This window comes from Capsicum annuum, chromosome 7, assembly GCF_002878395.1.
Source record: "Capsicum annuum cultivar UCD-10X-F1 chromosome 7, UCD10Xv1.1, whole genome shotgun sequence".
NCBI classification, from domain to species: Eukaryota; Viridiplantae; Streptophyta; class Magnoliopsida; order Solanales; family Solanaceae; genus Capsicum; species Capsicum annuum.
Genome location: NC_061117.1, coordinates 143,917,288 through 143,945,248, shown reverse-complemented (window position 1 = coordinate 143,945,248; position 27,961 = coordinate 143,917,288). Strand labels below are relative to the sequence as shown.

At 36.4% G+C, this 27,961-nt stretch overlaps 1 protein-coding gene across 9 annotated transcripts in view; it reads right to left on the bottom strand.

Moving 5' to 3' along the window:
* LOC107876454 (isoamylase 3, chloroplastic) overlaps positions 1 to 27,961 on the bottom strand; it is a 128,619-nt gene that overhangs the window by 92,082 nt on the left and 8,576 nt on the right. For all 9 annotated transcript variants that reach the window (XM_047393760.1, XM_047393753.1, XM_047393754.1 and 6 more), the window contains exon 5: positions 19,474 to 19,552. In XM_047393760.1, coding sequence (XP_047249716.1) covers positions 19,474 to 19,552 — 79 coding nt within the window. The remainder of the gene's footprint in view (positions 1 to 19,473; positions 19,553 to 27,961) is intronic.

The window sequence follows — 27,961 nt, the reverse complement described above, 5'->3', positions numbered from 1 at the left end:
CCCCCCCCCCCCCCCCCCAAAGAGGTTGGAATATACACGCAAGGCTGCTGGAATAGGTGAGTTTTTTTTTTTTTTTTGGGAGAAAATGCAACACTTCTTCCTTACTTCATTAGGTAGTTTTGGGAAGAAGTGGGACATTGATCTTACATGTTTTCCTGGTTTAAAGTTTCTTAGTTTAAATTTTCCTAGTCAAAAATTTAATAGTTAGGTTTTACTAATTATTTCGATAAAATATAATTCGAATCTCATGCTATTTGGGATAGTGTGATAGAAAATTCCACTAGATTCACCTCCCTGGATTTTGTTCTTTTTGACACAATATAACTATCAATATTATTGCGAGTTCTCTTATTTATACCTGTGTATTGGTTACTTAGGATCTCTCTCATAACCTTAAGAGAACAATTCAGTCTTGTATTAATTATTGTCTTCAAGTTTACAATTAGGGGTCTAGATCGCTTCGATCTAAGTTGTTGAATTGAATCTTCTAGTTAAAATGATTATCCCTAATCCACTAATTAGGTCTACCACAATCAATTAGGGTTGCTTAGGGTTCTTAGCAAGTATGTTTGAGATTTGGGAATTTACTTATCGAATTTTGCCAAATCAAATTTTTTTGGTCTTTAGTCTTCGTATTTTTTGCTTCCGTATAATTTTTTTGTTTTTCATTCAAGTAAAACCCGATTCTTATCATGAACTCAACTTGTTTGGGACTAAAGAATAGTCATTTACATGAAGTAATTGGAATTAAAAATAGAATGATCATAAGGAGGGACATTAGTGTGGTAAGGATACAACTTTTAGTTTTTGAGAAAGGTAACATATTTGTATATTTATACAAGACTCCACATAAACAGTGAAGCACCCCTTAATTACAGATTAGAAAAGTATAGAGCGTTTGATCCTTTGTCATCTCACAAGGATTCTAATACATCAAAGATTGTTTCTTGATATTCTAAACCTATTGCTTTACACCAAAATAAGAACAACCCTAAGCATTTCATCTTAATCTTTTGGAGATGGCTGGCTTTATTTTCAAAACATCTTTGGTTTCTCTATTCCCAAACTGTGCACCAAATGCACGTTGGAATCTTCCATCTCATTTTCTGAACTGCATTACTGTCTTCTTTGTTCTAGCAAGCTAGCACGTCAACTATATTACTTGGCATGGTCCATACAATCCCCCTGAAGTTGAGGAACATCCGTGCAACACACCGCATTTTGGAGCTAGAAATCGAATCGTCGTTCGTCATTCCTACGTGTGTAAACTCTAATCCCATGATTCATATTTAAATTCATGTGTCATAATCCTTGCCCTAGTATGTTAAGTTATTATGAGGTGAAAAATGTTCATAGAAATCACTAAGAACAAAGTCGAGCTAAGAATCTTTGATTCGTCCAAAGTTTGGGATTCGATTCTACAAGGGTCAACTTTGAACGCGTATAACTTTTGATTTATGAGAAATTTTCCAACACGACCCACCAAATTGTAGATAATTGAGTCAGCTTTCCAACGATACCAATTCCGCCTTAATCCGATGCCCGAGTAAGAAGTTATGGCATTTTTTGTGAGAGGCAGTAAGCCGACGCGATTAGGACGCGGCGCGCCAGTCTCTCGACGCGATAAGCGACGCGTTGCTCTCCCAACGCGATATCTGACGCGACCCGAAGCTGTTTCACACGTTGTTTCAATTCCTTAAAGGTCTAGGGGCACTTTGGTCATATTCCCTCACCCAAAATCCGTCCATAACACAAAATTTCATCCCCCAAAGAGCATTAGTTGCCTCTTCATTCAATTTTCTCTCAAAGAAAACCCTAACCACCTCCCAAGAACAAAATTCAACTCTTATTCTCTAAAGATCAAGAATTCAAGCCTTTCAATTCAAGATTCTCAAGAAAAGTTTCAAGATTAGGGTTCCATTCTTCAAACTAAGGAACTTAGGGTGTGTGTGATATGATGGAAAATATATTTCATGGAAAATGTTTTCATAGAAAATAAGTTGGTGTTGTACTTATTTTCTTATGTTTGGTTGTTGAGTGGAAAATGATGTTTGGTTGGTGAATAGAAAATATATTTTTTTTCTACCTAAATTTTAACTTTACATGAGTGTGTGGCCCTCTAATTAAAAATATAATATATTTTCTAAAACATAATATTTAACTACACATTTTTAATCATTCGGTCAGTTTGTATGAGATGTGACATCAACAATTATACATTCATCTGACCAAATTTAGAAAACAATGTAATTTTTTATTACATATTAGTAAAATAAATTTATAATTGCGTATTTTTTATTTTTTTATTTATTAAAAAGTAACTTCTTAATACAATTTATGAAAGAAAAAGTCAAAAAGAGTGCGCTAGGTGGTACTTGATTTGACAAAAAGATGCAATAACTTCTTTTTAAAAAAAATTTTGGTAAGAAACGTAATAAAAAGTTATAATTTATAAATTGTAATAAAAAAATTTAATTTATAAAAGTTAAAAAAGTTATAAAGTTTTAATTTATAATTTTTTAAAAAAAATTCAGTGTACTATCACATCACTTCTTTTTGTCAAATCATGTAAACGTAATAAATTATTACGTTTTATAAAAAAAATTTGTAAAACGTAATAAATTATTACTACGTTTTACTAAAACTTTTTACTATACACATCTGCTATCAAACCGTTAAAAAAAGGTATAAAACGTAGTAGCCTATTTTGGTAACTTATTAAATAGGTGACCTATTTTGGTCACTTTATTCATATTTTGATTTATTTTGTTTCCAAGTTCACATAAGTCACATCTCAAGATTTTCTAGAAAATGACTTCCCTTGAAAATGACTTCTCTTATCCTATGACGGAAGTCATTTTCTTTTAAATGGAGGAAAATGAGTTCCTTTGAAAAATATTTTCCCAAAATTATATTACAACCAAACAAGGAAAAATAGGAAAATGTTTTCCAGAAAACATTTTCCATCATACCAAACACACCATTAAGGTACGCAGGGTTTTTTCCTAAACTACATGGGCATGTTGAAATCGCTTTAAGGTTTAAAGTTACGAAATCATATGTTTACGAAGGATTTTGAAATTACATTAACAAAAATGCATTGTGAACCCTTTTGATGATAATGTTTTGGTCTTGAGGCCTTCCCCAAAATTTGATTTTTACTCGTATATAAGTATGTATGCGTTTTGAGTTTGAAAGATGAATTGAGAGCATGACTATTTATACTCCCTCTCTTATAATGACACCTCTTGATTTTACTTGTTATGAATTGATGAATTTCATATTTTGAAGCATGGTATAAACGTTTTGACCTATTGTTGAATGACTTGAGTTTGGTTGTGAATCTGAAGAGAGGGTGTTTTTCTAGTTAATATAAACGAAAAGTGATGATTTAAAGAGTTGTATGTTTTGCTACAAAGTAATGGATCACCACATGTTTAAGAATTGAAAGAGACAAGCTTCGCAAAAGTTTCATGTATTTCATTATACAAATTCTCTTGTACTGTTTGAATGATTTGGTGATCTAAACATTATGTTTTGAATGAAAGAACTGTAACACGATAATGTATGACTGAGATGTATGACTTGCAAGTCTTGGTATGACGATACCAAACAGATGAATGCCATGGCAGATTCAGAACAGACTAAAAATACAAATTTTACTCAGATTTTGAATTCAAAAAGATGCATGTTTACAAAAGGTTAAAATTAGTCTTAAAAAGAGTAAGATGGTTACCCGAAGTAAGTACAAGTTGAAAAACACAACGCTAGAAATCGTGATTTGCCGACACGGGGTTATGGTACTGATACGAGTGTAAAGAGTACAAGATCTTTCTCAAAGGACCGAACTCAAGTTTACAAAGTGGTTGAAGGGTTTTTTGAAGCAATTTCAAAGTCGTAGCTCAAGTTGAAGAGAGAAGAAGGGTCCATGCAATCCAAAGCCACCCCTTGCCTTCTCATTAAGGACACTGTGGTCTTTTAAAGCCTTTCTTTTACACTCCACAGGAGCTCCCTTCATTAAGGGCACTTTGGTCTCTGATTGTAATAACTATAAATAGACAATTAGGCTTCTATTTTTCATCAGTTGTTGAATGATATTGAAGAACATTTTCTGCTCTTAAGAGAGAGTGCTTTAGTGTAGGGCTTGGAAAAGCCATTGTAGTATAGAACTTGAAAAAATCATTGTAACTAGGGTTGGCTTGGGTGTGGATTCACTTGAATTGACAATCAGGTTTAGAAACGTTGGTGTTTTGGGGTGCTTCGAGTCCCTTTTGTGTCAACGTAAGAGTGAGGTGTTCCAATTTCAAGCTTAAGTGGGTTTTGGTGTTTAATATACACCTTAGTTCCTTAGGTATTGTAATTGTTATGTCTCACTATCTATCTTTAATTTCCATGTCTTAATTTGTTTTGGTATGTTGAATCGGAATGTGTTTTGCTTCTAGTTTCATTGTCTCTACTTCATCCCCTTTCTTCTAAGTGTAGTTTCGGTTTTAGTTTGTTTTCCCTTATCAGGTACAATGTTGTGTGATCTTATGTATCTTGATTTATGTCGTCCCAATTTGGGACTATGGTTAGGAGTCATGCTTTGTGGTCTTGTGTACTACCATGACATGTTGATTTGATTGGGGATCATGGCACCATGCTGTGTGGTCTTGCGTGTCCCCTCTTACTAATACTCCAATCCTTGAGGCAAACTTGGATTGGAGGCTTGGCCGCCGAGTTAAGGGCGGATTCCATATAGCCCGTGAAATTACAGATTGTAGGGTGTACCATCTAGCTCTAAAATAACATAAAAAGAGGTTCATGATTTCAAAAAAAATGTTTCAAAGACTTTAAAGTATGCCCATGTGTTTTTCCTATATCGTATGTAAACTGTTTTTATGAATTGCTCTCACTTATGTTGTATAAAAGTACATTACTTTGGATTGCTCTGCGTACCAGTACATTTGTATTGACCCCCTATATTTCAGGACTGAGGCTCAGTCCAGGAGTCTTGTTAAGCAGTAGATTAGTGTATCTGAGATTTGCAGTTGGTGAGCCTCCCCTATTTTGGAAGGCCTGGTTTATAAGACAATGTTATTTTATCTTGATTTATGATCCGACTGGGGGCCTTGTCCCAGCTTTCAGACAGATATTGTTTTTCATGTTGTTAGAGATTTCGCAGACTGGTGTCATGTGTTATGAATGTTATGAACTAAATTTCATATTGTTTGATAGAGTAAGAGATTGACCATGTTTCCGTTATGTTATCTTTCCGCCTTTCTTTACAGTGTATATGATTGCCAGATAGAAAAGGTCTCTCGAGCCTTCATGTTCGGGATGCCCGTCGCGGTCAGGGCCCCAGCTCGGGCCATGACAAACTTGGTATTAGAGCACGGTTCATGGTCCCGGGGGCTGCGAAATCGCGTCAGGTAGAGTCTTTTTTATGGGTGTGTAGCGCGCCACACTTATAAGTAGGAAGATACTAGGCGTTTAGGAATGTTTCACTTTTCTTCATGTTCTAGATTGTGCCATTGTGTCATTCATTTGAAAGTTATCCAGATTCCTTCTTTACTATGATTTTATAAACTATGTCTCATTGTCGAGTCAATTCAAGTGCAGAATCTTAGAGTCTAAATGAGGTGGTCCCTTCTAATTGAGTCATAAAAGATTATGAAATTGCACAAAGACTTAAGAGGAGTCCATAAGTGCTTTAAAATGTATTGATTTAAGCTTATACCCTTACCTTTATCAATTGTGCGTTTGATCCCGGGGTATGAAGTGTATTCAGTCCCTTTCAAAATTCTTGTTGCAGATGTCATGCTTAAGGGTAGCGATATATGTCAGAATGTTGAAATAATATTTCCACCTAAGTAGTAGTATGTGCTAAGGTGTCATACCCTATTGGTAGTAAAATGGTCCCGAAGTTAGTGATATGATGTCACAAGCTTAGAAGTCCGAATGCGTGTGACTTTTGCGTAAAGATGCTAGTTTAGTTGTATAACCGTTGTTTGAGGGATGGGTTGTCATTTTATAGTGATAGACTAATGTGGCAGCAATATTTGTAGATTGTATGGTAGTCTGTGGAGGAAGTGTTTGGCTATGATTATTATCTATTCAAAATATGGAAGGAGCCTAGAGTGGATAATTATGATGGTTATAGAAATCCCTTCTAGGCTGTGAATGGAAACGGTTAAATTAGACAATGTTATAAGTATAGACTCGTTGTATATGGAATTTCGAAGGTAGTTGGGATGTATGCATGGGTAAGTAACTATGATGTGAGAAAGTGGAATATGTTGATAAGATCGTAATGGGTTATAATAGAAGATTAAGATCGACTATCCCTATTATGTGACTTTACCCCTCCCTCGATTGTCTTTTCTCTAGTCGTCGTAAATTAGTACTACATGTGAGAAGGCATGTAGTATATTTTGAGGTGTAGTAGTAATGTCGTGGAGAGGATGAACTTATGGAGCATAATTAAGTGAAATATGAGACTTAGGTTGATATTTCTATTCAATTGATTAGTACAGTGTATGGCATGCTCCATATGATTGGTGTTGTTAGACAATATGCCTGAACTTTAGATGAGGGGTGTAGTGGTGAGAATGGTAGCTCGAGATTGATAATGCATGTTTTGTGGGAATGAATTAGTTGGTTTGGTGTAATGTGTGAAATAGCCTAGGTTGGCAACTTGCGGAATAAGGAGTGGAAAATTGTGATATGTATATAGTCATGAGGACTAGAGTAAAAATGATGAATTATGGTTGAGTCATTAAGTGGATAAGGGCATAAGTATATAAGAATAAGTTGTCCTCTATTAGCATGTTGTTAGATAAGGTTTTATGTGTATGAGTGTCATGCACACGCAGTCTATGTCCGCAAGTTTCTTAGTGTGGAGAAGTCTAGGGAGTTGTAATATGGTGTTATGTAGAGTTGAATTAAGGAAATATAGGTAGGCAATAGGCGCCTTTGGTATAGTTTTACAAATTTTGTTAATGTTGGAGTCCCACATCGATGGGTTAAAGGGTCCTTGGTCTCCTTATATGGTCTTGGGCAATCCTACCCTCATGAGCTAGCTTTTGAGGTTGAGTTAGGCCTAAGGTCCATTTCTTTATCATGGTATCAAAGTCAGGCCAACCCAGTTCATTGTTTCCGATGTTAGGCCCCCCTTATATTGTCCACACTCCAGATGTCCGACCCTGGGCGTGCGGGGGGTGTTGGAGTCCCACATCAGTAGGTTAAAGGGTCCTTGGTCTCCTTATATGGTCTTGGGCAATTCTATCCTCATGAGCTAGCTTTTGAGGTTGAGTTAGGCCCAAGGTCCATTTCTTTATCAGTTAAGTTGTAAGTTATGTGATTAAAGATGTAATGTTAAGTATTCTAAGGAGTTGAAGATGAAGTGTTAAGTGTTTAGAAGCATGGATGTCTATGCCCATGATAATGTTAGTTGTAAGTCGATGACTTTGGTGGTTAAAGAAGGCTATGATTAGTGGATGTCCTAGAAAGAAATTAGTGTGTTTTTATTAAAATTATTGTGGAGAGTTGTGGTTATAGATTTGATGAGGGGATATGTCCGCAAGTCTAGGATTGTGACTTTGATCTAAGGGGGAGATGGTGAATTAAGGTAGTTCCCGAATTTTCTCAGTGTGGCAAGTTGCGGGGAGGAGTCATGATAAACCTATTCCTACTCAAGCATACTCCTCCTACTTCAATTTAGGAGATTATTCTGCTAAAGTCTTACGTCATGTGTTCAAGGCATGCCTATGCCTATGGTTCGAATTCTATATGGACTTATGTTTGTGATCTGACCTCCAAACTAGAAGCAATAAAGTCTCTCAGTAATCCAGTCTTTCATGTATTCAAGCTCTATGTTATGATGCTCATGATCCATAAAGAAATCCATGTCTTATATCATGCTTAGTTCTAAGGGAACTATGTTTTCTATATGTTACCAATTTATTTTATGCCGGGATTAACCAAAGTGATAAAAATTATGCAAACTCGTGGCAAATTTCAGTTCTTTAAATGAGAAGCAATCGCTTCAAGTGGCAATCTTTGTCTTAGTTGTTAACTACATAAATTCCGACTTCATGCTATTTAACTCATGATATGTGCACCAATGTTTTTTCACTATGCTCTGTCCTAAGAACTCATGTTGTATTGTGTTTCTGCCGAACGACTCTCTACTTATGATCCAGACACTTGATATAGAAAGCACTTCGAGATGGTATCATATCTTCACCTCATGTCCCACCTTAAGTAGATCAATAGATATGGGTTATAATTGAATAGTGTTTCTCCCATTCATGATGCTTGTGCTCGGGTCCCTTAATGACCCTCTATATGTTACTATGATGGTGGTTGTGGAAGCTAGTATGTGTTAGGTAGGAGAGTAGATGTTCTTGAAGATGAAATTTTTTTATGTGATTTCTTTAGCTAAGGTTATAGGTGATAGGGGAAAGAAGGAGATAAACTTTCGTTATGTGAAATAGTTGGGAAGAAGGTATGCGGCGAAAATATTTGTGTGAGTGAATGAAATTGTTGGTTTTTATGGGAGATTCATGAAGTGGGTGCAGTAATTATAGGCTTGAATGTTGTGGTTAATGAAAACACAACCCATGTACTCTGTGGTTAGTGTCCCCTGAATTAAAACTCGAGTGTGTTTGATGGTAGTGATAAGGTGAAATAATATTCTTAATGGTATGTAGAGTACAGGGTCCCGTAGCTTAAGCTAGCACCTCTTTTTTATGAGTTATGTTTCAGCATAGAAGAAAAGCACTTTGCAGCGGAACTCAAATTCTTTTGGTTAGATATGTGATAGGAGAATTGTAAGTAGGAAAGTGTGAAGTACGCTATTTATTGTTTGGGGTGTAGACGAGTAATGTCTCTAAGTTTAAGTTTATTCGTTGTACCTTGTAAGGTAGAGAATGCTTCTAATCCTATGTCCCGCGAAAACCTTATTTCATGATTAGTACCGATGTAAATCAGGCCTATTATCACCAAATCAACTCATGCCTTGTAGTGATGATTATGATTCATAGAACTCATGTGAAAGATCATCCCTATGTAAAGTCTCATTACCTCAAGCTTCGTTCTTACGAGTTTCACTAGGGGTTATCATGAAGCTTGTTTGATGCCTATGCATATTTTGTTGAGGAAAAATGTTCAATGCGAGATTATGTTCTTTATTCTACACTTTTTAAGCTTCAACTAGCCCCTACCCATCATTCGGAGACGAATGATCCCAAGAGGGAGATAATGTAACACCCCACATGTTCGAGCTAGAAATCGAACCGTCATTCCTACGTGTGTAAACTCTAATCCCAACAACAACAACAACAAACCCAGTGTATTCCCACTTAGTGGGGTCTGGGGGGGGTAAGATGTACGCAGTCCATACCTCTACCTCTGATGAAGTAGAAAGGCTGTTTCCGAAAGACCCCCGGCTCAAGTCACGAGATATCACACAAACACATAGTACAGCACAGCAGCAGATGACATAACATAGATACGGCACCCATAGGGAATATAAAACAGAGTAAAGCAGGAATGCAGGAATAATAAAGCAGAGGAAAGCACACAGATTCGTAATAAACATGGAACACGGAACACGAAACACTGAATACAGAATCATAACAGGAATACACCCCCACCAATTAATTCCCTACACTAGCGACCCGAACTGGCCCTAATCCTCTGCCGTAATTCGCATCTTCCAGCCCTTCCTATCTAGGGTCATGTCCTCGGTGAGCTGTAACTGTTCCATGTCCCGCCTAATCACCTCACCCCAGTACTTCTTCGGTCTACCTCTACCCCGTCTCTCAACCAAAATATCAATTTTTGCACTATGTATTTGCCAAGCTTGATCATCAATCACATGTAGCATATGTTTCTAAAAAATAAAAAAAAGGGACATGCTCTTTCTTTTGGTTTGTAATTGGCTCAGATTTTTTAAGACTTCCCAGTTCTAGTTCAGGTTTGACTTTTCAAACAACAAAGGATGTTCTTGAATAAATGAATCATGTTGCTCTACCAGTTTCAATAAAGGGGGCTAACACTCTTTTAAAAAAAATTGAGAAATGTTTTAGCTAAGAAAACTTCTAAACTAGAAGCGGCACAAGACATTCATGAAGTGGAATAAGAGGTCCTTCAGGCTAGGATCATGACTTTGATGCTTGACCTTGATCGAGAGAGGGCTAAAAATATTTTAGTCATTTGTCAATTGACACTGGTTATATCACCTATTCCACCTTCCTCATTTGTTCTCCACTCTTCACATCCTTAGACATGTCCCACTTTTATACCGTATCCCTTTTTGATTAATGCTCAATTGTTTTACTTTGTTAAGTACTAACTTAGGTTTAATGTGGAACATGCTTTGGCAATTTAATGGAATGGTTATATTTGTTTAATTAACTTATGTTCTTGCTCTTTTTAATACATTACAGTTGGCTAAAGCCTTTATCTGATTATTTTGGTGATAGCCCAGTAGCCATAAATAGCATAACTAATCTCTTTGGCTAGTATATTATTGCATTGAAATAATTTTTCGATGATGCCAAAAGAGGAAAGATAAAGGCTATCTGTGTCATGATCCTTACCCTTATCTGTTAACTGATTATGAGGTAAAAAATGTTCATAGAAATCACTTAGAACAAAGTCGAGTTAAGAATCTTTGATTCGTCCAAAGTTTGGTATTCGATTCTACAAGTGTCCACTTTGAACGTGTATAACTTTTGATGTATGAGGAACTTTCCAACACAAGACCCACCAAATTGTAGATAATTGAGTAAGTTTTCCAACGATACTAATTTCACCTTGATTCGATACCCGAGTAAGAAGCTATAGCATTTTTAATGAGAGGAAGTAAATCGACGCGCTTAGGACGTGGCGCGCCGATCTCTCGACGCGATAAGCGACGCGACGCGTTGCTCTCCCAACGCGATATCTGACGCAACCCGAAGTTGTTTCACACGTTGTTTCAATTCCTTAAGGGTCTAGGGGCACTTTGGTCATATTCCCGCAGCCAAAATCCATCCATAACACAAAATTTCAGCCCCCAAAAAGCAATAGTTGCCTCTTCATTCAATTTTCTCTCAAAGAAAACCCTAACCACCTCCCAAGAACAAGATTCAACTCTTCTTCTCTAAAGATTAAGAACTCAAACCTTTCAATTCAAGATTCTCAAGAAAAGTTTCAAGATTAGGGTTCCATTCTTCAAACTAAGGAAATGAAGGTACGTGGGGGTTTCCTAAACTACATGGGCATGTTGAAATCGTTTTGAGTACGGTTTAAAGTTACAAAATCATATGTTTACGAAGGGTTTTGAAATTACATTAACAAATATGCATTGTGAACCCTATTGATGATAATGTTTTGGTCTTGAGGACTTCCCCAAAATTTGATTTTTACTCATATATAAGTATGTATGCGTTGAGTTTGAAAGATGAATTGAGAGCATGAATATTTATACTCCCTCTCTTGTTATGACACCTCTTGATTTCACTTGTTATGAAATGATGAATTTCATATTTTGAAGCATGGTATAAACGTTTTGACCTATTGTTGAATGACTTGAGTTTGGTTGTGAATCCGAAGAAAGGGTGTTTTTCTTGTTAATATAAACAAAAAGTGATGATTTAAAGAGTTGCATGTTTTGCTACAAAGTAATGGACCACCACATGTTTAAGAATTGAAAGAGAGAATCTTTGTAAAAGTTTCATGTACTTCGTTATACAAATCCTCGTGTACTGTTTGAATAATTTGGTGGTCTAAACATTATGTTTTGAATGAAAGAACTGTAACACGATAATATATGACTGAGATGTATGACTTGCAAGTCTTGGTATGACGATACCAAATAGATGAATGTCATGGCAGATTCAAAACAGACTAAGCGGTCAAATATAGAACCCAACTGGGTTGGTGTCGAATCCCACAGGGAATACTGTGTTCACCAAGTATTGTGATTGTTATTAGACTGTTGATCTAAGGTTCCTGAGTAAAAGGGGAGTTTGATATGTTAACAATATTCTTTCGTATTTGTATCACACAAAGGTCCAGCTAATGAGAGTTAATGTAGAAATAATTTCAATGAGAATGAATTAACTAAAGTTATGCTCACCAGGATGTTCAAACAGTTAGGGTTGTGAAATTTTGTGCTCGAAGTCTAACTTATGCATTCAATTGCAAGAATTATTGAATTCTAAGAATTACCCACTTGTTTCTCAACCTAATGGGTGTTTCACCCTTTACTTCTCTTGAACTTAAAGGATTCATGCATTATTCAATAACACTCTAATGAAGGTTAATTCTGTTAAGGCATCAACCCATTAACCCAAAGGGAAAACCCATGAATTTCATGTGAATCACTTCTTTTCCCAACATCTACTTTCTTGTCAGACAAGTGGTGTTCATGGGCTCACTTCTCAAGTTTGCAACCTAGAGGTCATTATAATGAAGAAAGATTCATGCAATTTTGATAGATGTTAGAAATCAAACTGATCCACAACCCCAAACAGTTCTCTACATCAAGGCTCCTCCTAGTTATGGGAGTTTAGCTACTTATCTCCATATACGAAATCAAAGATATATTGATGTTCATAAATAGCTTCAAGAGAATACTTACAAATGTCACAATATTGTTCTTCTCAATCTTCAATGGAAAATATAAAAACTATTAATCAGATCTCAATCTTTAGATTCCAATCTCTAGATTCCAATCTAAATGAACAGTGTTACACAGCTCGCAATAGAGGAGAAAGCATGAAACTAATGACAAAAGATACGGAATAAACCCCAATACTTGGTATTTATATGACTCCAGAACTGGGGTTTTTAAAATTCAAACTCGGATTTTCCGCTTCATAGTCGACGAGTCAAGTGACGGTTCGTCGCAGGGCCGACGGTCCGTCGTCTAGACCGTCGCTGGAGCTCCAGTAAGTCTATGTTCTGTTTCTGGTCGATGGGTAGGGCGACGGTTCGTCGCAGGGCCGACGGTCCGTCGCATGGAATCCAATGTTTCCTCATTCTGTTTCTTGGTGACGGTTTAGGCCGACGGTTCGTCGCAGAGTCGACGGTCCGTCGCCTGGACCGTCGCAGGCTGTCCAGTGTCACTGTCTTCTGTTTTTGGGCGACGGTTCAGGCCGATGGTTCGTCTCAAGGTCGACTGTTCATCGCAAAGTCGACGGTCCGTCGCCTGAGCCATCGATGATCTTTTTTCTTCGTTTTACCTAGTTTATCCAAGTTGTTCCTCATACTCGGTTCTTATCCTGAAAACACTAAAACGCCATGTTAAATACAACAGTAGTTGCTTGAAAACAAACAATTATCCTAAGAAAAAGGTCCAAAATTGATACAAGCATAAGGAGCACCAAGAGCACAAGATGTTGTCCAAGGTTCAAGCTTCGGAATTGGCAAGAATTGAAGTTCTTTTTGGAGCATTTTGAAGCCTTGTTCAAGAGAAGAAAAGAGAACTTATACACTCAATAGGCGCCTCAAGTGAAGGGCATTGAAGACATTTTGCAATCCAAAATAACACTCAAGAAGCGCCCTAAGTTAGGGCTATTATGGTCCTTTAAGACTTTCTTTTTACACTCCAAAGGAGCACCCTTCATTAAGGGTGTTTTAGTCTTTGTTTTGTAATAGTATAAATAGGCACCTTAGCTCTTATTTTTCTTAGTTTTAACATAATGAATTGAGTGACTTTTTATATTATAATTGTAGTCTTAACTTGTAGTCTTCTCCTTCTCCTTCTCCTTTAGAGAGAGAAACTGAAATTAAGGTTAGCACAATTGATGGATTTCACTTGTGTTGACAAATTGGCAAGAAAGGTGGGTGTTTGAGAAGGTGAATTCCTTTGTGTCCACCTAAGAATGAAGTGTTATCCATCCATGGTGAAGTGTGTCTAGTTGTTTGATACACAATTAGGTGCTAATCATTAAGGTTGGAGTATGTTTCATTATCTATCTTTACATTTATGTAATCTTCTTCTTCATATCCCTTCTAGTGTGTTATTTTCACTTTGTGTGCTTGCTGGTTTTTGTGTTCTTCATCCCAATTTCGTGTGTTCTTAGTCTAGATCTTGTATCATTTGGTATCAAAGCCTTGTTTAGGGTTGTTCCAACATCCCTAAATCTTGGTTTTAGCGTTCTTATTAAGAAAATCTCATCAAAAAAGAGTCAAATCCGAAAATTAAAAAAAAAAAGGGTGTCTAGTGTTGTCTTGTGGTAGATCTGGGTCTAATTTCTTTTTAGGGACATCTTCTTTATTTAATAAGAGGGTTTTTGACTGCTTGCTGTCCCCACGTGGTAAATCACGTGAATATTCCAATCGACGGAAAGTCTCCATATCTGCTGAACACCCCACATTGCCCATCATGCTCTTAACACCTCGAAACCCTACCCTTGTACTATACGGGTCTTTTGTTGCCACTTGGTCCCTAGTTTCCTCTTGTGTGCCTTCTTTTACCCGCTGGTCCATTATTCTGTCTCTTTCTACAACTCGGTGTTGGTTCTCACCCGAGCTTCAAACCAAATTTGGATTTCACAGATTATACTTTCCCTTTCCCTTTCCACCTTCACCACTTTTGGGACATTGTCACCGTCGCCTAAAACCATTATTCTCGCCCATTTCAAGTGGTTTCTCAGCTCCATCTCTTCTTCAGTTTGAATCCAGCCGCCACAAAATTCTCCAATCTCCTTGAACACCTTTTGGGACCATAACTGAAGGGGGAGGCCAATCAAATTCAATCTAACCTAGACTTGATTTACCTTTTCATGTCTCGAAACAGATCCCACTATCGGAGACCACCATTGCAGGTTGAATTTGTGTTTCTTCCATTGCCAGTCATCTCTAACAACATGCTCTGCATTTACCTTCGACGAGAATTCGAACAGGAATTGATTATGACCCATTCATATATGTTAATTCCATGTGACTGCTTCCGGGTGCTACTCGCCCATCTTCGTATTTCAAACAAAGTAGGGATTCGGGGATGTCTTCACTAAGCTCCTGCTAAGCAATTCATTCTGGTTTGGGTTGTCTCCTCCATCTATATGGATGATTCCACTTTCTTCTTGGACTGTGGCTGAGCTCATTTCTCTAAATGGCCATTTAGACCTTCTGACCGTCTATGAGTAAAGAAGGCCCTCCTCCGTATTTTTAAACGCATTAAAGCCTGTTTTATGGGGTTTGTAGTTAATGAATCTCTCAATCTTGACTGCAATATCCAACCACCCTGCATTAAATGCCATTTCAGGGATGATGAGTATTGATCTCCTCCTTCCTTGAATGCTGATAATTGTTACGTAACGGCCATGTTTGTTAAAGTTTCTTGCAAAGAAGTACTCTGAAGAATGATCGTGGAACTTCCATCTTTTTACAAAATTACCCTTAACTTTCAATGCCTCCTTCAAAGATGCGCGTAACCAAAGCATTGTTTTCCTGCTGAAAGTCATTCTTTTGATTAAAGTTCCGTCATTGTTCAGTCCACTCAAACCATTCCTCTGCTCTTGTTTCATTTCTGATGATTTCGTATGACTTGAACCCCATCGCAAAGTATATTGTGTTATCTTCCATCACCCCAATTATGGAAAGAGGGAAAGAAAAAGAAAGAGGAAAAGAGCGCAAAGAAAGGAGAAGATTTTCAACAGAAAACACAGTGGGAGAAATCTGAGCTACCAAGCAGCCTGAAGTCCGGCGAAAGCACCAGAGGAAGACTGCTCTATAATCCTAAGAAGTAGGAAAGAGAAAAGCCTCAAAGACCGTGCCTGGGAGCATTTTTTCTGTCTTATAAGATACAAGCTTTAGTGACCCTGAAAATTGCATAAGGTTTTAAGACTTAAAAGTGGACTAGAAAATGTTATAAGAACCGTTTTGTGAGTCAATGACGGCTGTGGATATCACTTAAGATATGATATTAAGTGTACGAAGTGTAATTGAAACTTACATGATGGATTGAAGTTTAAACAATACTCGAGTCTAAGGGGAACACTAGAGCCAGGCCATGTTGAAATTATATGATGAACTTAAGTTTAAAACGAGCACGCACCGGAACTAACTTCATGGAATCACTACTCCCAATATATAAAGAATTTGGCTATGCATAAAATGTGAAATTAAAGCCCTTGAAGTCAAGTTACATGCTTCAAACCGTTCATCATTTGGATGTTCCAACAAAAAGTTATGGCCATTGTACTAAAAGATGTCCAGCAAGGTCCAACTCGCGTAGCACGATGAATAAATCACGCGAACATAAATAAGGCAATGGTGTCAGCATTTTCACTTGGGCTTCTGGGACAAGGTTGGAGATAGAGCATGGGATTAACCTACCCATTCAAAGTGAGAATTATATGATGTTGAGTTTATTATACTCGATAAGCATATAATCTAACATCATTTTTTCCTACAAAGTACAAGATTTGGCATTGAATCTTCCAAGAAAACCGAAAATTTTAAAAAAGGGATTTTCCAGATTCTGATGCTTTGAGGTAATTCAACCACTTCCAATTGGCGTATAGTGTAACTTACAGAGTTTGAATGGCATAAATGGTATTATATAAAGGTTGGATGGTTGAAAATGACGAAACATAGAGAAGGTCATTAGTGGAGTACCGGAATTTGAAGATGATGAATAGTGTTCTTGATAATTAAATGGTGAAAATCCTAATGAACCTATTGAATCATTTGTTAACTAAATTAGAGGTTAAAAAAATAAGAGTTCACCCAAATTGATTATTTTGGATTATTTAAGGAATATAGGTTTAAATGAAAAATACAAGAATAATCTAATTGAAATTATTACTTGTTATTTGTGATGAGGAGTTCTTGAATATAGATTGCAGTTAATTAATTAAGATTTCATCTAAAATGAATTTTGAAAATTTGGTTAGTTTTGAGCCTAATGAGAAATACTAGAATGGTTTGATTGATAAATTTATGGGTTGTTATTGAAGAATATATATTATCTTATGTAGTTTGTTTGTGTTAGAGATTGTTTGGTTGTCAACTGGATAGTTGGAGCCAATGGTCATGTAAGGGCAACATTGAGGTACGTTGAGCCTAAACTATCTTATGAGGCTTATACAAACCCACAGCTTAAAAACAATAATATAAACGAGATTTTATTAAACTCTTTCCCCATTATGAGATGGTTTGACTAGGACGCATTCTGCGTATCCATTCATTTTTGCTCATGCTTTCTCTTCCTGTGATTTTTCATCACAAATATAGGTTTAGAAGCTGATGGAAGAGCAATCTATAGTTCCATATCATCTAGTGCTTTTGGTGTACCGCATTTCATATTCATGGGAAAACTGTTATAGCTGCATTTATTATTGTATTCTTCTTGTCATAGAGGTTCCATAAATAGGTTTGATGTATATCTTGGTGTTACAGGTACTTAATTTTTTGAACTAGTTGCATATTATTGTTTTGGTTACGGGTGATGTTTGGTCGTTAAAGGACTATTGCTATTCTCCATGCCCACATGCACCATGTTCTTGTAAAAAAAGCGACAATCACGTGCTATATTTTTAGAACGGAAAAGGGTCAAAAATACCCCTAAACTATCTGAAATAGATCAAAAATACCCCTCATTAGTTTTTTGGCTCAAAAATATCCCTCCGTTAAATATTTAGCTCAAAAATGCCCCTCCCTCTAACAGAATTCCACTAAGCAATGCCACCTGTGTAAAAAGGGCCACATGGACATGCCATATCACCATCCACGTGTAAAATCCCCTTTTTAATTCCATCAGCCCAATTTGAAATCCCACCAGCTCGACACCCTCTTGTCTACTACTCAGCAAACTTTACCTTTGGATGCTCTGTATAAAGTTGGGATTGGAGCTCTTGAGCATATCTCCAATTCAATTGTGGAAACTTTTCACAGTGACTCGATAAAGAGATTCAATGCTAACGTTGTATCGCAGTAATGAGCATCAACTACGATTTGAAAGCATTGGAGTCTTTTGTTGACGAGCAGTTTCACAGTACTGGGCTCAGTGAAATTTACAAGGATGGCAGCTTTCGAAGTTGCTTGGTGAAGCTAGACAACTGATAAACCTCTTTTTCACCTATCCGCCAATGTCGTCAAGAATAACAACAATGTCCTGAAAGAGTACATAATACAGATTCGATAAAAAAAATTGTTTTGGATCGGGTCGGGTTTTAAATTGGGCTGATCGAATTAAAAAAGGGGATTCTACACGTGGACGATGATTTGGCATGTCCATGTGGCCCTTTTTACACAGGTGGCATGCTTGGTGGAATTCTGTCAGAGGGAGGGGTATTTTTGAGCTAAATATTTAACGGAGGGGTATTTTTTAACCAAAAAAATAACAAGGATTATTTTTTATCCATTTTAGATAGTTCAGGGAAATTTTTTACCCTTTTCCGTATTTAGAATAATAACACTTTCAAAAACAAGACTTGATATAGTGCATGTGGGCATGATTTGGGTAGAATGAATATATTGATGAGTTCAATGTGAGTTCATGAGATCGAATATTTGTCACGTCTCATCCCAATTTAGGGCGTGACACAAGTGGGCAAAGACGGAAGACAACTGGATGGAATGGCAACACAAGTAGATACTTTTGTAGGTACCAAATTAGTTTACCGTAGAATGTGAGAAAGAAGATAAGGTTTCCCTGTATCTCAATGTCTTTACATCCCATGAGAAGGGATATTTATTCAATGAATCTTAACTAAACTAAGTAAGGAAAGACACTCACTCACAATAAAGGAAAATATTCAATCGCTGTAATTACGCTAGGAAAGAAAGAATAAAGTCTCCTAGAATCATGTTCTTCAACACAATCAACATTTACATTACTTCTCTTTCACCTTAATTTGTTCCCTTCTATTTAATCCATTAAGATTAGCAAGATCCAGGGTTCCGTGCATCTATCTGAAGTGAACTACTTTGATCCAGCATGGAAATGTAAGGAAAGAGAGTTTGAAGAGTTTATGTCCTTTACTTAGTTGGGATCTTCTCCATAAAAATTGGAATCATTGACATAATGTAATGTGGAAAATATGTGAGGTTAAGGTCAAAGAAATGGTAAATCCCCATCCCAATATATGCGACCATTTGACCTACTGGGACAATTCAACAACTCTATAGAAAAGAATTCAAATCTTATCATTTGAAAGGAATCTCATAGAACAACCGAAAAGATAAATTCAAATAATCATGGACATATAATTGGATGAACGCTCAGTTTCAAACCACAATATTTTTACTTCTCTTTAAAAAATGAAACACAATATGCTTAATTCATGTTGAAACTATGGACAAATTAGAGCATTCATTAAGGAAGGAGATCAATCATTTGACACTGCCCAGAATAGGAAGCCGGTCAACCCAATAGCAACAAGGAAGCGGACAGCCCACATGATATGATCTTCATGGGCCAAATCACAATCTTTGAAGATGACTGAGTGAATACAGAAATGAAGGTACATAAAACAGTCAACTTACTACCTTAATGCATATGTGCCATATGTTTCCTGTGCGGTTCTTCTGTGGATCCAATGCTAATTCAATCACTCCATCATGAATACTGTCAGGCATTCCCATAAAATGTATATTGACTCAGCATGCTTTATGCAGATGTACATATGAAATACAAGAAAAAATGAGTACGACCTCACCAAGGATAGTATTCGCCCTGGCAAGATGAATGAACAGGTCGTTTCAAACTAGTTCAATACTTCAATGTCTTTGTAAATATGTGGTAAAGTGTAAGAAATAAATTGAACATTTACTACATAGTAAATTAATGACGGTTTAGGTGATACAATGTCAACTACTGCAGTAGAAAAAATCATGCTGGCTTCACCATAATGTTTGACATCACTTCATAGACGGTGTTTCTAAGTTCCCTCCATCTAAGATGAAGTGTCGAACACGATGTTAAAATGTCTATAAGTTGCTTTACAATAGCTGCAATAGATGGAGGGATGTGACGATCTACAAGTCGAATTAAAAATAAAACGCCTCTATGCTGTTCAGAAAGTATTTACTTACATTTGGCATCCCCCCACCCCACCCCCGTGTAGGTCAAATTGGAAGGGAAAAATTTAAAAGGGCATATGTTGTCCTTCCCACTTCGAAGATACTGGAATAGCTAATGTAAGGTATCCCATACCCCTCTTCTACCTCTCTCCTATTTACCTCCAAGTAAGCATGGAAAACGACCGAACCCTCTGGTCCTGCATAATCCAATCTATTATGTTCGATTAGTTGGTTATGATAGATTAGAATTAGTCAGATTAGTCAAATATAATATCTCAATCTGAAAAAGAATAGCACGCACAAAGTAGTTATAGAAAACATGCTACTTTTCTTCTGCAGTCTCCAACCTTCTTCTGTTCTGCCCTTTTCTTACATTATTAAATCATAGCTTCAAATAATCTAGCAGGGACCTAAGTAGCTTATGCCTAAAGGCAGGCACCATATTCTAGTTATCATTTCAGCAACGTCAATCCAATTCCAGTGGAATACATTGCTGGCATCTTTTAATATGTTCGGTGTCGTTAAAATACAATGATTTGGAACTTCCTACACACCCCTAGGCTGTGCAAACACTGCAAATGGCAGGTGAGCTTAAAACAGCTATTAATATATCATTGCATTTGTTCGGGGGGATTCATCACTGGAAAACAAGACTACATGGCGCGCACAGGTTGGGAGGTGTGGTTGTGGGGGGGGGGGGGGGGGGGGGATGGGGGGGGGGGGGGGGAGGGGTGGGGGGTTGTTACTGTTGGTTGAACTGTTTGAAGTTTGAACTAATTATCAAAGTGTGTTAAATCATCAGTGTAATAATTTATTTACTTACTTATAAATGGCAATAAACAGGCACCTCTTCGACGTGCCTGCTTCAGCTACTTCAATCGTTATTTTACTCTATCAACCCTAATTAATCATTATAAGTCATCTCAATATAAAATAATTAATAATATTTAATAAAGATGATAAATTGAATATAAAATGATAAATTAATTGTTGACGTTTTATTTCTACTTGATGTTTTATATGAAACCTATTTAAATTTTTTCACAAATATTTTTTATAGTAATTTCATCATTGTTATAGGTCATTTAAGACATGTCTGCATCGTTGTTTCAATCGTGATTTTTTATCATACCACCCATAATTAATTTTGAAAAAAAGATAAAATAGAAATAAAATAATAAATTAACTCTTGATGTTTTGTACTACCTTCTTCAACTGCTTTAATCGTAATTTTACTATATCACCCCTAATTAATTATTATAAGGCATTTAAGTATTAACAAATTAATAATATTTAATTAAAAGATAAAATAAACATAAAATGATAAATTAACTCTCGATGTTTTAAATTAATTAGATGTCTTATATGAGACTCATTCAAATGTTTTTCACATGTATTTCTTATAAATAATTTTGTTTTATCACTTTTAATTAGTTGTTATAAGTTATTTAAGACATGTCTGCTTCATTGTTTCAATCGTGATTTTATTATATCACCCAAATTAATTTTTATGGTCATCTAAGCATTTAAAATTTAATAATATTTCATAAAAAAAGATAAAATACATACAAAATGATATGTCAACATAAAATATTTGTTTGACTATCGAAATTATATTAGTGCCACAGAAATTACGAAGGGACAGAGGAAGACATAAGTTATTGAAAAATTATGCTAAAAGCATTATACCTCACATAGTTAACAACTTAAAAATATAAAATATATAAAATATTCGATTGACTCTCGAACTTATATCCGTGTCACTTAAATTGAAATAGAAGAAAAAGTACTATAAATCACAATAACTAAAAATTTAAATTATTTTAATGATTGATTATCTAAATTATATTTGTGTCACATAAATTAGGACAAAAATAATATATATTGGGCCCGTGCCCTAGTAATTAATATATATACACACCTATATATAGATATATATATATAAATATATACATACATCTTTATATATATATATACACACACATCTATATATATATACACACACACACATATACGCGCGCACAAACGTGTGTGTAGATGTGTGCGTATATATATAAAAAATTATTTGTTAGCTATGAGATTTGGAAAATTAATTTTTTATGTGTAGCTATTGGGTCAAATACTAAACTAGTAGGAAGAAGTATTATAATATATACATGTTGCTACTGGGAGGTGACAGGTATCCCGTAGATTTAGTCAATGTCCATGCAAGCTGGCCTGAAAACCACGGTTATCAATGTGTGTGTACATGTATACGTATATGTATATGTGTATATATATATATGTATCTCTCTATGTCTACGTGTATAAGTATATGTATATGTATATGTGTATATATGTATCTCTCTCTCTCTATGTGTATTAAGGCTGGCAGCGGAACTGGAAAATTCCGTTTCGGTCCGGTGACGTTCCGGTACCGGTAACACAACGGTGCCGTTGGTACCGGTATACCGATACCCAATGGTTCGGAATACGGTACCAGTGCGAACCATCCAAAAATTCCGATAATTCCGGTTGACCGGTTCCGGTTCCGATTCCGGTTGAGGGTTCCGGTCGGGCGACGTGAAGACTGAAAACCGTTACTATATTTATTTATTTTAAATTTTTGTCATTTGGAATTTTGGATTTTGGAATTGGAATTTTGGATAATAACTTAAACTTAAATATAATAACTTAAACTTATTAATATTATATTAACTTATTATATAAATTTAACTTAACCTTAACTTATTCATATTATATTAACTTATTAATACTATATTAATTTATTATATAAATTATATAAGTTAATATATATATATATATAATTTAAATTAAAAAGAAAAAACTGTCAAGAACGGTACATAACTTACCAGCTCCATCATCTCTTCCAGTATATAGCTCCAGTGTCGTTCCTGTCCGAACCGATTCCACACCGGTAACCAACGGACCAGTGCATTGGAAGCAAAAATTTTGGTATTCCGATTCCGGTAACACCGGTTCCGGCGACAATTTCACTAAGGCAGTTCTGGTACCGATTCCGGTTCCGGTCAAACCGGTCCGTTGCCAGCCTTAATGTGTATATATATACACATATATGTAAATGTATATCCCACAAAGTGCGAGTCTGGAGGGCAATGTGTATGCAGTCCATACCAGAACCACAAATGAAGTAGAGAGGTTATTTTTTATAGACTCCCGACTCAAGACAAATAACAATTTAAAAAACAGAGAAACAAAATGGGATATCGCACCAAATAGATAAAAAAATAAACAAGATATCCACAGACTAGTACTATAAACTATCTATCCGAAATCACAAACATCACCAAAGCACCACAAACAAGAAACTACAAGACACACTCCTAACACTATGACTACTAGCACAACTACAAACAAAGCACTGCTTCCTACTAGCAAGGGGACACTCTTACCTACTAACCCTATATCATATTCACGTCCTCCAAACCTTCCTATCTAGGGCATTCCCTCAGTAAGTTGTAACTGCTCCATGTTATTTGACTTATTTCTAATCACATCCCTCCAATATATCTTCGACCTACCTCTACCCAGCCTGAAACCATCCACAGCAAACCTCACACCTCCAAACCGGGGCATCCGTACACCTCCTCATCACATGCCCAAACCATCTCAACCTCACTTCCCGCATTTTATCTTCCATCGAGGCCACTCCCACTTTTTCTCAAATAATCTCATCTCTAACCTTGTTTCTCCTAGTAAGTCCACAATCCATAAGAATCCTCATCTCGGCCACCTTCAACTTTTGGATGTGAGAGTTCTTAACTGGGCCACACTCCTTGTCATACAACTAGCCAGTCAGACTGTCACTCTGTAGAACTTACCTCTAAGTTTAAGAAACACCTCATCACAAAAACTCCCAGAGCAAGACTCCATTTCAACTACCCTACACCAAAACGGTATGTGACATCCTCATCAATCTCTATTTCCCTAAATCATAGATCCAAGATACTTGAAACTATCTCTCTTCCGAACGCCTGGGAATCCAACTCCACTGCCACATCAGCCTCATGCGTCAAATCACTAAACTTGCACACATACGTATGCACATCTATTTTATATATATAGGCCATTATCTAAAATATGTCGATGGTTAACTAATTGACGGGCTGCGGGAATAGTTGAAGCCATACCACACAAAAATAGGTTTCACTCTCTTTATAGTGTGTGGTAGCTACAAAATAGGCCACAAATAAAATCCATGTGGTGTTTTATATTTATTTTTTTTTCCTTTCTTAATTATTTTTCTTGGTCAAATCTCCACACCTTTTGCTAATAACAGTAAATTCTTTGAAACCTATAGCCTTAAATAATAGTAACATGAAAATAAAAGAATCAAAAGAATCTAATTAAAAATCATGACTAAAATTTATCATAATAATAAACTAAATTTAAAAAGATAACTTTAACATAACATAATACTAAAAAATTAACCCAAAACAAAAAATCAAAAATTGCATTTAAGCGTAAAAAAAAAATCTTATTTGTTCTTTTTTCTTGGCTCCCTAATTTATTGATTTTGATTTCTTTTTCTTCTTCAAAATTCAATATTTTTAATGAAAAAAAATAAAATAGCAACAAACCTAATTGCAAATTAGAATAAATTTACTAAATAACAATAAACTCAATTAAAAAGTTTGAATAATAAAAATATTAACATAGATGTTGTGCTAGTTATGGGTTTGACTTTTTAACTGAGTTTATCAGAAGAAAGAAAAATGGAAAAAAATAATAATTAATTTGTACAAATGAATATAAAAATGCCATATAGGTGCTCTCTTTGACTTTTTTCTAGCTATCACACACTACATAGAGGTGAGACCAATATCCACGGTACTTGGCATTATATAGGGGGGATTAAAGGAGTAATAGCAACACCTCATAGTTAAATTATTAAACTAATAAATGTGGATTGTTTAGGGGGTTTTGAGATTAACTCTTAATTTTTAAAGCAAATATTTTGAAATCATTATTTATCTAAAACATTGGTTTATTTTAATTGCACTTTGCAATTGCCTATTTTGTTTAATTTTTTTTCGTGACGATTCTAATTAACTTTGCGGCATGAAATTAGAAGCTAAAATAAATAAGACCAAAATTCTGTGATTTTTATCAAAATATTTTCTAAAACCCTAGAACTGTGACATCTCTCTTCTTCATTGTCAGATTATCACCGTCAATGATTCAAATCAGAGTAAATTTCATACATCGTCAACATAATTATGAGTTTTTTCACAAGTGTGTTTTCCTACAAAAAAAAAGTCACAAAACTTTGCCCTTTCTAACACGAAAATCACATATGCCAAAAAATCTACCTTCCAGTGGATAATTCTTTTTCCTTACTGTTTTTATTTTTGATTTAATAGTACAAATTCAATTGGAGCTTTTGGGAGGTTTCAAATGAGGTGGTGTGAGGCATTCTGAGCACTGAGAAGCTTATCATGGGAGGTGATTTCAATAGGCATATCAGGTCTTTGTCAAAAGGCTATGATGATGTGCATAAAGGTTAGTTTCGAGGAAAGAAATGAAAGAGGAGCCTCACTTTTGGATTTTGCTAGGGCCTTTACGTTGGTAATGGCCAACTTGAGCTTTCCGAAGAAGGAGCACCTTATTACCTTCCGTAGTTCGGTGGTCAAGACTCGATTAGACTTTTGCTCATTAGGAAGGACGATAGAGCGTCATGTAAAGATTGTATGGTCATACCTAGCGAGAATCTTTCAACCCAAGATACGCTTCTGGTGATGGACTTGGAAATCAAAAGAGGGGTGTGGAGGATCGGTCTAGGATTAAATAGGGTAGCTCGACTTAAGACAGTGCTTTGGAGATAAAGGAGAAGTTGATGACTTTGGGTGTTTGGAAGAGTAGTTAAGAACAAGGATAAAGAAGAGAAGCGGCAGTATAGGGAAGAGTATAAGTTAGATAAGAGAAAGGCTAAGTTAGCGGTTACGCAAGCTAAAACAGCAGCTTTTGAGAGCTTGTATGCGGCTTTAGAGTAGAAAAGCGAGGATAAGTTGTATAGGCTTGTCAAGGCTAAGGAGCGGATAGCTCGTGACTTTGACCAAACGAAGTGCATCAAGAGGGAGGATGGCAAAGTATTGGTGGAAAATGCCCTCATCAAGAGAAGGTGGCAGTCTTATTTCCATAGACTTTTGAACGATAAAGGGGACAAAGGTTTTGTGCTAGGAGATTTGGAGCACTAAGAGAGGTTTTGCGATTACGGTTATTGTAGGCGGATTAAGGTTGAGTAGGTCAACGGTGAAATTCTTAAGATGCGCAGGGGTAGGGCGACTGGGCCTAACGAGTTTCTGGTGGATTTATGGAAGAACACTGGCGGGGCAGGTATGGAGTGGCTGACGGGGTTATTTAACATCATTTTTAGAACGGCGAAGACGCCCGAAGCTTAGAGATGTTGCACGATAATTCCATTATATAAGAACAAGGGGAACATTCAAAGTTGCAACAACTATAGGGGTATCAAGTTGTTGAGTCATATTATGAAGGTTTGGGAAAGGGTGGTAGAGTTAAGACTGAGTAGGATCATGACTATTTTCTAGAATCAGTTCGATTTCATGTCAGGTTGCTCGTCTACCGAGGTCAATCATCTCATGAGAAGATTAGTGGAGCAGTATAAGGAGAGGAAGAAAGCCTTGCACAAGGTGTTCATCGATCTTAAGAAAAGCTTACGACAAATTCCCTAGGAAGGGTCTATAGAGGTGTTTGGAGGCTAGAAGTGTGCTCGTAACGTACACTAGGTCGATTCAGGACATGTACGATGGAGCGAAGACTTGTGTGAGAATAGTAGAAGGGGATTCAGAGCACTTTCCTATTTTGACAGGGTTGTACCAGGGATCGACTCTTAGTCCGTTTTTATTCGCTTTGGTGATGGATGTATTGGCGTGGCGTATTCAAGAAGAGGCGCCTTGGTGTATGTTATTTGCAGATGATGTAGTTTTGATAGACGAGACCCGGGAGGGGGTTAATGATAAGTTGGAGGTTTCGAGAAAGACCCTAGTGTCTAAAGGGTTTAGGTTGAGTAGGACCAAAACGGAGTACTTGGAGTGCAAGTTCAGTGACGTAACGCACGAGACTGACGTGATAGTGAAGCGGGATTCCCAATCCGACAATAGTTTCAAGTATTTACGATTTATAATTGAGGGGTGCTGAGAGATTGATATTGGTGTTGGGTGATTGAAATGGAGGCTCACGTCGAGTCTTGTATGACAAAAAGGTGTCTTCTAAGCTTAAAGGTGTTAGAATATGAATAGGACTAGAAATATTATATAGAATCCTAGTTGAAAAAAGGAGTGTAGTGTCTAAACCAAAACTACCACGAGGCTCAGATTTTTCAGGCGACAAAACCCAACCACAACCACCGAAAAACAACAACTCACGCGCCGGCGATAATGCATTTTTCGACGAGATTTGTGTCACACGCCAGGAGATTTCTATCGAGTTTCTTGGTTTTTCTTTGTCTGTTGGGGTCGCCCAGGGCTTCCAACCAAATTCCAACATCTTTTCAAGATTTCGATCGTCAGAGTTAGCGTTCTGGCGACCTTCAAAAATTTTCGGCGACATCAATATTTTTTTCCAAATTCTAGCAGCAGATTTCGAGAATATCTTGGCTACAAAATTGTGATTTCACAATGTCTTTTGGGTGTGATACTTTTGGCAACAAATATACAGGAATTGAAATTCAAGCCCTATGATCACTTTCAAATTGTTAATGAGGAGATCAGAAAATCAAACATCTCAATCCACGAAGAATCGATAAGGGGGTGGTCGTTTTGGAAGATCTCAATCCAGGTGTAGTTATAGTAAAAAGCTTGGACATACTCATGAAATAAGTTATTCTCGACCTAAGTGTAGTTACTGTAATAGGCTTGGACATACTCGTGGAATATGCTATTCTTTGCATGGTCGACCACCTAAAAATGCT